The sequence below is a fragment of the Pituophis catenifer genome, unplaced genomic scaffold (assembly GCF_029215685.1).
Source record: "Pituophis catenifer annectens isolate HBS135680 unplaced genomic scaffold, rPitCat1.0.hap2 SCAF_2, whole genome shotgun sequence".
Classification (NCBI taxonomy): Eukaryota; Metazoa; Chordata; class Lepidosauria; order Squamata; family Colubridae; genus Pituophis; species Pituophis catenifer.
Window position 1 is genome coordinate 183,033,027 of NW_027256882.1, and position 9,253 is coordinate 183,042,279.

A 9,253-nucleotide genomic window follows, 5' to 3' on the forward strand; every position below is an offset into this window, starting at 1 on the left:
AAGGATTTGCATGAATATGGGAGCATGGAAAACAGAAGCCAAGACACACAGGGGCCATTAGAGGCCCCAGTAGAGAAGGAGATGTTAGCATCCTTATGTGATTATCCTATGATATCTTTAGCACCACATCAAGAAATCGAGAGAGGACCTGCGTCAGTGTCATCAGCTCAAAGCCGAATGGAGCACAACTGAATAACCCCCTGCTCTACACCTAGAGAAGAAGCATAGGAATGGCAAGCCTTGTTAGTTGGTGCTAAATCCTCTTACCCTGAACAATTTTACCAGGAGTTGACACAGAATTTAGATGGGTCACCCCTTCTTTTAGAGAAGGCCAATTTCATGCATGATGACATCTCAAGCCATTGCAACAACCATACAGCTTCCCTTTGTATAAATCAAATTTCCTGATGAGCTGCAAAAGAGGATCCCCTCTCCATCATAACTTGGAATATAGCGGGTTGGACTGTTCCATCAAAAGGCCAACTTTTTTTTGACTATATATCACAATTTGACATTCTCTTCTTACAGGAAACCTGGGCCTCCACAGAGATACAATTAGATGGTTATTGGGTTAACTCTATCCCAGCTGTTCCAAGTAAGCTGAGGGGGAGAGCTAAAGGGGGTATTGTAACATTAGTGAATACATCCTTGCAATTTAAATGTGTATCACTGCCATCTTTGCAGCCATGGGTTTTGACTACCTTACTGTCAAGTGTCAGAAATTCCCTCGACACATGATCCTGGGGACTGTGACTTACTGTGACTTACCTGAACATGAGCACCTGTTTAAAGAACAACAAGCCAGTCAAGCCAGAAGAACAAAGACACGGTGAAGGGGGGTGTTGTAGCGTTTAGCAGGGCACGGTGATATCAGGTGGTGGACGGTATAGGGAACCGGGGAAGGGGGTCAATAAACATAACGCTGCTAGTTTAAGCAAAAACCACTCAATACGAGGAACGGCGAGATCCGGAAGTAGATGGCGATCCGCGGCAAACCCGAATGAATAGATAGCGCGGTTACTTTAAATTCATAATTGAGCAAGGGCGGGACGCTTGGAAGGCGTTCTATAAAACCGGATAAGCGGAGGAATCGGCCGTCTCCGACTTTGTTTTTCATCAAAGAACTTCAGCGCTTACTGTATGACCACCGTGTACGCTACGATTAAATCGGATAGCCTCACTTTTGATCATGTGTGTGTGGTGTTTGTCCGGCAAAGCACAGGTGGTTCCAGAGGAAGCTGACACTTACTCTTATTTAAATAGGTGGAGATTTTGCTTTTTAATATCTACATTCCCCACTCAATAAAAATAAGATTTGGGACGGCATAGAAGATTTTATCCTGGGCTGCTTAGATAAATACCCTACAGCAGCAATAATTATTGGGGGGGGGGGACTTAAATGCTAGGATGGGCCCAAACAATCAAGCATTATTTAATCAATTTAAGATTCATTATGATGAGAATGTACTAGGAGAACCCCTGCATCCCAGACAATTTAAAGACACTAAGGCAAATCAGGCAGGACTGTGTGTAAAACAGATGACTGAACGCTTGGACCTTTGTATCCTGAATGGTTCCACTTGGGGTGACTACCCAGAAAACTATACTTATCGGGGAGCAGGAAGAAAATCCACAGTTGATTACTGGATAATATCATACGACCTCCTGAAGTTCTTGCAGAAGATGGAGGTAGACTCGTGTCTGGAAAGCAATCACGATTCACTTATCCTTACTCTTACATTACACCAGAAATTACTAAGGGTTGACTCAATCTACCTACCCAGATTAGAGAGCCAAAATACCCAGATAAAAATTAAATGGACCGAGAAAAATGCAAAGGAAGTTACTAAATGGATGTTAGCTCCAGAAATCATAGAATTACATACATCTCTACTAAGAAATAAGTTTGAAGGACCATGCTTAGAGGAGTTTGAAACTTTAATTTCAAATTTGAAATTGGTTCTCACTAACAGAATACTAGCTCACTCCAAAAAGCCGGTTTTAAAGAACAAAAAATTGTTTGATAGAGATTGCATGCAATTAAAAAGGATATATAATAAGGAGTACAGAAGAAGTAAAAATGACCCTTCTGAGGATCACACTCACTTCTTAAAACAATTGAAGGCCCTCCTAAAAGAAAAGAAAAGTGCGGCTTTGAAAGAGTCTTGGCAGTGATTAATTACATCAGTCAGGACAAAAAATACATCCCTTTTTTGGTACATCACCAGAGGATTGGGGAAATCCCCCCTACCGCCAATTAATTAGGTACCGACTCAGGCCTGGGAAGAATATTTTAGAGAGTTATATACAGACCCCGACTATGTAACTAAGGAGAGCCAAATTAGTTTGGACCAAACTGCTTACTGGCCCCCTGTTACACCAGAAGAGATATCTCAGTTGATCGGAGCCCTCAAGGCTAATAAGGCACCTGGTGCTGAAAATGTCCTCCCAGACATCAGCCTGGCTGATCATTCCCCTGCTTCTTGTTCTTCAGTGCAGGAAAGATAAGCCTCAGGTTATCTTATAACCTTCTCACTAGTCCTTGTTCTTTTCCATTGCTTTCCCAGAAGTTTGCACACATGATGCCAGGCCAAAAATCTAAGAATGACATGTGGTGATGTTCCCAGGCTGAGTTATTTATTGTTTCCACACCTATACACAGAACCTTGTCAGGTTGAGCATTCTACTACTGCATCTACCACATATTATGAAGGGACTGCCTTCACCCTTTTTCTCTCACTCAACAGCTTCTTTACAGGCCATTGGAGGAGGCGGGGAAGGAAGTTCTGACGAGCTGAGAATATGGCAGCCCAGCAGATCAGCAAGAAATAACCATATAGAGGAGCAACCAGCCATTGCAGTAGGGAGATATGCCAGGCACTATAGCTAATTGGAGTTGGGGATGTCACTAGATTGCAATGAAGCATGGGGAACCAACTGTTTAAGATGCTTAGGACAAAACAGAACTTTCAAAGCTGAGCTTCAAAGAACAGATGAGGAGTGCATTTAAGAGGGTTGGCAATGAACAGAGGGTATTGCTGTCTTTTTCTGCAGTCAGAAAATGGTGGCTGGCAGGTATTGGTAATGAGGAAAGCAGAAAGTGTATACCTGGCCTTGGACCATGGCCTAATTTTATTAACTATTCCTCTACACTGGCTGGATCATAATTGGCAGGATAATGTCGCCTCCCTTACCTTTGCTTGTTTCCTTGGTCTCCCTCACTGTTTGGGAGGGGCCTTCTTGGTTCTTCCAATGAGACATGGAGCGCAAGTACTTCCTCACACTGAGCTTACTGCTCCTCTCTTGGGCCTTGTTCATCCTGCCTGGCAGAGAGAAAGCCCTCTGGAAGATAGATCTCTTGGTGGCCGCTCTGCTGTCTTGGGAAACCAATGATGGGAGATCGTTATGTCCAGGCTCAGGGACTTCACTCTCAGGCTGGCTTTGTACTCGCTTCCATTTCTGTATCTTGTGCTTGCACCTGCTGCTTTCTGATCCATAGTGAATAGGTCCCAATTCTGGCACTTTCTCCCCAATTGGCAATACTGTCTGCCATAGGTAGGCCTTAAGTAAAGTTGAACCCTCTTTTTCAGGCTGAGCTGCCATCTGTCAAATAGAAAAAAAAGAAGGAAAGAAGAGCCATTTCATAAAAGCAACAGCACTAGAGCCTCCATTGCCAAGCATACCATAGTCAAGGTAGCCCTACATTCATACTTCTAAACCAAAATTATCTCTTCTGTCTTGGCCATTTCTTCAAGGACACATAGTCTGGATCCCCCACCCCCACCCCAAGCAGTCAGAAGCAAACTGATACCAATCTGTGTAGACAATGGAAAGATTCAGTTACTTTCAACTTCAAGCCCTTAGAAGAATGGGATTTCTGTCAATGAATAATCCTCGCTAAGGGCATGTGAGCACAGTGCCACTCTACCCTTCTCACTCTGAGGTGCAGGTTTGCTACTGCTCACTTTTTGCAAAGAAGACTTTTGTGCTGCCATGGCAGGAAATAAAAATACACTGGCAGCTTCACCGCATCCTGCGTTGCTGTTTGCAGACTCAGACACTTCCTGTGATGAAAGAGCTTGCACTGAAGAACTGCCAATTATGCCTTGCAGGTCAGTCTTGCAGACCCTTGATGTGAGACAGCCTTGGAGTCCACCTACTTGTGATCATCCCAAGAAAACTCAGCCTGCCCGTGTTGGCAATCCTGTGGAGTCCATGAACTAACTCTAAAAATGATGGGCAAAGTATGGCACGCTTGCATCGTGATCAACTGGCTCTTCCCCAACCCATAGAACCTGTCTGAACATGTCCCTTGCACACATGGCCCAACCTCCTTAAAAAGTGCAAGCTGCTCAGAAAGGATGTTGCTGAGGGGAATGCTGAGGAGGGAGAAATTGTGGGTTGCAACATTTCATTTCCTGCTCTTCTGACTAAGGAAGTGATGGTTTTCTGCTATATAGCTCATTTCACATTTCTAGGGTGTGTGTGTGTGTGTGTGTGTGTGTGTGTGTGTGTGTGTGTGTGTGTGTGCGCGCGCGCGCGCTGCAGAGTAATCCAGCCTTGGTAGAGCTAAATTTTAGAGGAGAAAGAGAATGAAAGCATGTTTTCTCTGGAAGGGGTTCTTTTGAACAAAGAAAAAGATTGGGATTAAGTATGCCTGCAGAGCAGATTTATCTAGAGCATCTTTATGTAGGGATTCTTAGACTGATCTTGTGCTGCTTGATAAATCAGGGAGTCACTGGACCTTGCTAAATAGAGAGGAATGGAAAGTATCTTGCAGCCCCAGCAGTAGATTACGTGCAAAAATGAATATAGACTCTAATAACAAAAGATAGACAAGAGGCATGACAGCAATGAAGCTAAGAATTTCCCCCTTGGGCTCATGCTTAACCCCACCACTCCCTTTGTACCCACATGCTCTTATTTCCCAACTCCACCATCACCGCCACCACTACCACCATTGCCATGCCCTGTGTAATTATCAGAAGGAGTATGGAAATATTCTTTGTTTTTAGTATTTCAGTGCTTAGCTTTTACCCAGGACCCAGATTCATCTCCACAACCCCCTTTCCCTAATTACCTTGGCTTCTAGCTGCCCTTCGTCTTCAACCTAGCCTTCCTTCATCATCTGTCTGACTGACTGGCTTCCTCTCCTGCTCCCTCAGCTCTGCAAATCCCCATGTGATCTTCTGTGACATGATAACAATCTCACTTCATCCTGTTTGAATTACCCTGAGGCTGCCTTGTGCTGTGTGGGTGGCTGAAGCTTGGTTGCACTTAATCCAGACCGCTCACCTAGTTGAGCTCTGCTACCACCCAAAAGCAGATGACACATTTCCCATCCATCCTCCCTTCCATGACAATTCCCTTAATAGCCCCATTCAGAGTAGATTTACTGTGCCAAAATTAGTTGGGCCAATCTTGCCATATTGCACTTAAGAATTCCACACAAGGGTTTGGCCTGGTCCTGGATCAGCTCTATAGCTGGGTCCCATCCTGTCTTCTTTAGGGCAGTTCAGCAGTTGTGCAAGAAGAACTCCCTGAGGCTGGTTTTCAAAGGGAATTGGGGGTGGTGTCATTTCTCCATCAAAAGGAATTGTAACCTCACCCTCCTTGCAAGTTTTCAGCTTCAGCTACTTTGACAGAGAATGGAAGGGGAAGACTGGTTTGACAGCCTCACATAATTTCATCTGTCATTCAAACAACCCAGAAAGACCAAAATCTTCTCTTCTACAGAGGGCCAGGACAACATGGCAATCCATTCAGATGTCTTATTTCTTTTCTTTTATTTCTCTTTTGTATATGATTATTGAAGGGGAGAATTTTTGTGTTTGTGAAATCAATTACCTCTTTTATTCTCAGCATTTTGAAGGTAGCAGAAGTGAAGATGATAGCAGGTCACTTTCAAATCATGTATGAGTACCTTGGGGGCAAAAGGTATCAAGAGCAGGAGATTCATAAACTGGCCTCAGTCAGTAATCCTATCAGTGGTGTTGCTAGGAAGGGCTTCTGGGATAATGCCTAAGGTCCCACAATCCTGAAGCCCAGAGAACCATGGGAGATGTCAGCAATAGAAAACAGCCTTGCAAGAGGTGGATGCCATAGTATCCTTTCTTATTTCCAAATAACATTTTATGTGTTCTATGGCGAGGAAGCAACCAACTGGGATTTTATTATTTTGACTTTAAAACTCTTCAACAACAACTACAACAACAAAAATATGCTCATTCCTAAAATCAAAGGTCCCAAGCATCCTGGTAACAGAAGCAACTTCCTTTTAATTGCTGAACTGGTATACTTGAAATAAGCTTAAAATTTAAAAAAATCTGAGCAAAGAGTTAATAAGACATGTTGTGCTGGTTGCTCTACATGAGGGAGCGAGGAGGGAAAAATATAAAATAGAATAGAATCAGCTGGAAGGGACCTTGGAAATATTCTAGTCCAACCCACTGCTCAAACAGGAGAACCTATACCATTTCAGATAAGCGACTGTCTAGATCAGAGCAGTCAAACTCGCGGCCCACAGGCTGGATGCATCACGCGTTGGCCCCGCCCATGCCTGGTTTAGCAAAGGGGAAAAAAGTCCCAATATGTTATGTGACGTCACTGTGACAATGCGAGTTTGACACCCCTGGTCTAGACTCTTCTTAAAAACATCCAGTAATGGAGTGCCCACGATTTCTGCAGGCAAGCCGTTCCACTGGTAAATTGTCCTCACCAGTGGTGAGATTCAAATAATTTAACAACTGGTTCTCTGCTCTAATGACCAGCTGGGTAGGCGTGGCTGGGTGGTCATGTGACTGGGTGGGCGTGACTGGGGTGAAATGCTACCGGTTTGGGCCAGTTCGTCTGAACCGGTAGTAAAAAATTGCTACTGGTTCACTGAACCGGTAGTAAAAAATGTAAAAAACAATTTCCGACGATCACCTGAGCGATGCGTGATCATTGGAACTTTTTTAAAAAAAAAAAATTTTAGGCATTTTTTTACTACCTATTCACCCATGCCAGTAGTAAAAATATGCTTTTAAAAAGTAAAAAAAAGATTCCGATGATCGTACAGTACATCTGTGATCATCGGAGCCTTTTAAAAAACTTTTTAAAAGCACTTTTTACTACCTATTCGCCCGAGCTGGTAGTAAAAAAATGCTTTTAAAAGGTAAAAAAAAGGTTCCCATGTGCGCCACAGCTGATCACCCCCCCCCCCCGTGCTGTTCTACTTACCTTCCTAAGCCTTTTGGCACGCACTGTGCATGCGCACACACAGCTTGCATTTGGTGTGCATGGTGCATATGCAGGCACAGTTCATGTTTGGTGCCCACTGCACATGTGTGCGCAGTGCACGTTTAGCGCATGGCACACATGTGCGGCCAGTGAACCAGTAGTAAACCAGTTCAGATTTCACCACTGGGCGTGACCAACTCATCACTCACATCGAGAGCACCTCGCCTTGCCTGGCCTCTCCTCACCACACTCGATCCTGCCTCACCCCTCCCCTCCCAGCCATTCCTTGTCATGCATGGCCTCGCCTCGCATGGCCCCTCGCCTTGCCTCCTAGCCATTCACCATCTCGCCTTCTGGCTGATCAAAGAAGCTAATCACTGTTAGTATGCTCAGAACAAGTGCTACTTACTTTATGTACTTTATGCCATATTAGATCATTGCTTTTTTGGCCCCTAAGAATCTCCTTCATATTCAATTCTTGGGAGTATCAAATGTGGGTTTTCTTTCCTAGCCTGCAATTTAATATCCTCAAGTTGAGGCAGGAGGTAGGAAGAGAAGAAGCAGGGGTTAAAGTTGGAAACAATTACAGTGTCCTCTCATTCAAAACTGTCCCAAAGATAAATGAAAATGTATTAACCAGACTAGTTCTGAAGAGGCTTGCCACAATTTAATCAGCTAATCTATTTTAAACAAATAACAATCTCAGCAAGATATTCATTTTTATAGTGGCTACTCTTCCTGTCAACGACAGGTGCAGGTTTTTCCACTTCTCCAAATCTAATTTAATTTGTTGCATCAGCTTACAATAATTATCTTCTTTGATGGTTGCACATCTTGCTGTTAGTTGTACTTGAAATCTTAATTTCTCCAGAGGGGCTCAAATAGTGGAAAAGAGAGAGAGTCAGAGGGAGAGGGAGAGGGGAGAAGGGAGAGGAGAGAGTGGGGGGGGAAGGGAGAGAGAGGAGAGCTGAGATTCTCCTCGACCTCACAGAGCACCCCTCTTTGATTTTTTAAAAGTTTTTTTATTTTTATTTTCAATACACAAATTACATTTTTTTGGAACAGAGCCCTGATCCGGTCATCAATTTATACAGTTTTTTCCCCCATCTTTAACAAAATTTTCTATATTCTATTTTGCCATAACACTTATTTCTTAATCTTAAACCAGCTATCTCAACTAATACCATCTTTTAAAAATTACTCAAATTTACTTAATCAAAACATTTACTCTTCTATTAACCCCTCTTAAATCTTAATTCAATTAATACCTCATAGTACATTTCACAATTCTTACCCTAAATCCTCACTTTTACAATACTTAATCTTAAATCATCTATTTCCCCTATTACTATCTTATAAAAAATTTACTCTTATTTATTTAATCAAAACAATTACTCTTCTATTAACCCACTTTAAATCTCAAATCAATTAATAACTCATAATACATTTCACAATTCTTAACCTAAATCCTCACAATTAACAATACAAATCAAACATATTTATATTTCAAGATCTTATTTCCCTTTCTAAAACTTCCTCACATTTATTATTACTTCATAAAATGGTCATTAAATCTTTATTTCCTTATTGCTTCACCAAATTTAGATCCTATCTCTAATCCCAAAAATATAGCAATTTAACATTGAAACATAGTTCTTAATTCAAATAAAACTACATTACAATTTCCAATTATTTCCCACAATTCTGTCTCTTTAACCTTATCATTTATATAAAAACCAGTTTAAGTAATTCTTATTCATAATTCATAGTCCTATATTATTTCAATCTTCTTTTCTTTTTTGCTTAGACAGATATATTTATCAAAAATATTAAAATATTATTGAAATTATTGAAATTATTGCAATTCTTATAGATATTTGAACAATATCTCAGTTTTTATAGTCATCAATTATTCTCAAGTAGTACCATGTAACATCTTAATAAACATTGATTCATTATGTCCATTGATATATTGTCTTTTAACATAGTCTATTTCTCATATAGCTTCCATCCATATTTCAATGCCCACTGA

General features: G+C 41.8%; 1 protein-coding gene across 1 annotated transcript in view; it reads right to left on the bottom strand.

Moving 5' to 3' along the window:
• The window catches only part of LOC139310976 (RAS protein activator like-3-like), an 83,301-nt gene extending 79,306 nt beyond the window's left edge, over window positions 1-3,995 (bottom strand). Inside the window, exons 1-2 of the mRNA XM_070935278.1 lie at window positions 3,966-3,995; window positions 3,195-3,603 (exon numbers count right to left, since the gene is read on the bottom strand). Coding sequence (XP_070791379.1) covers window positions 3,195-3,603; window positions 3,966-3,995 — 439 coding nt within the window. The remainder of the gene's footprint in view (window positions 1-3,194; window positions 3,604-3,965) is intronic.
• Window positions 3,996-9,253: the final 5,258 nt, after the last annotated feature.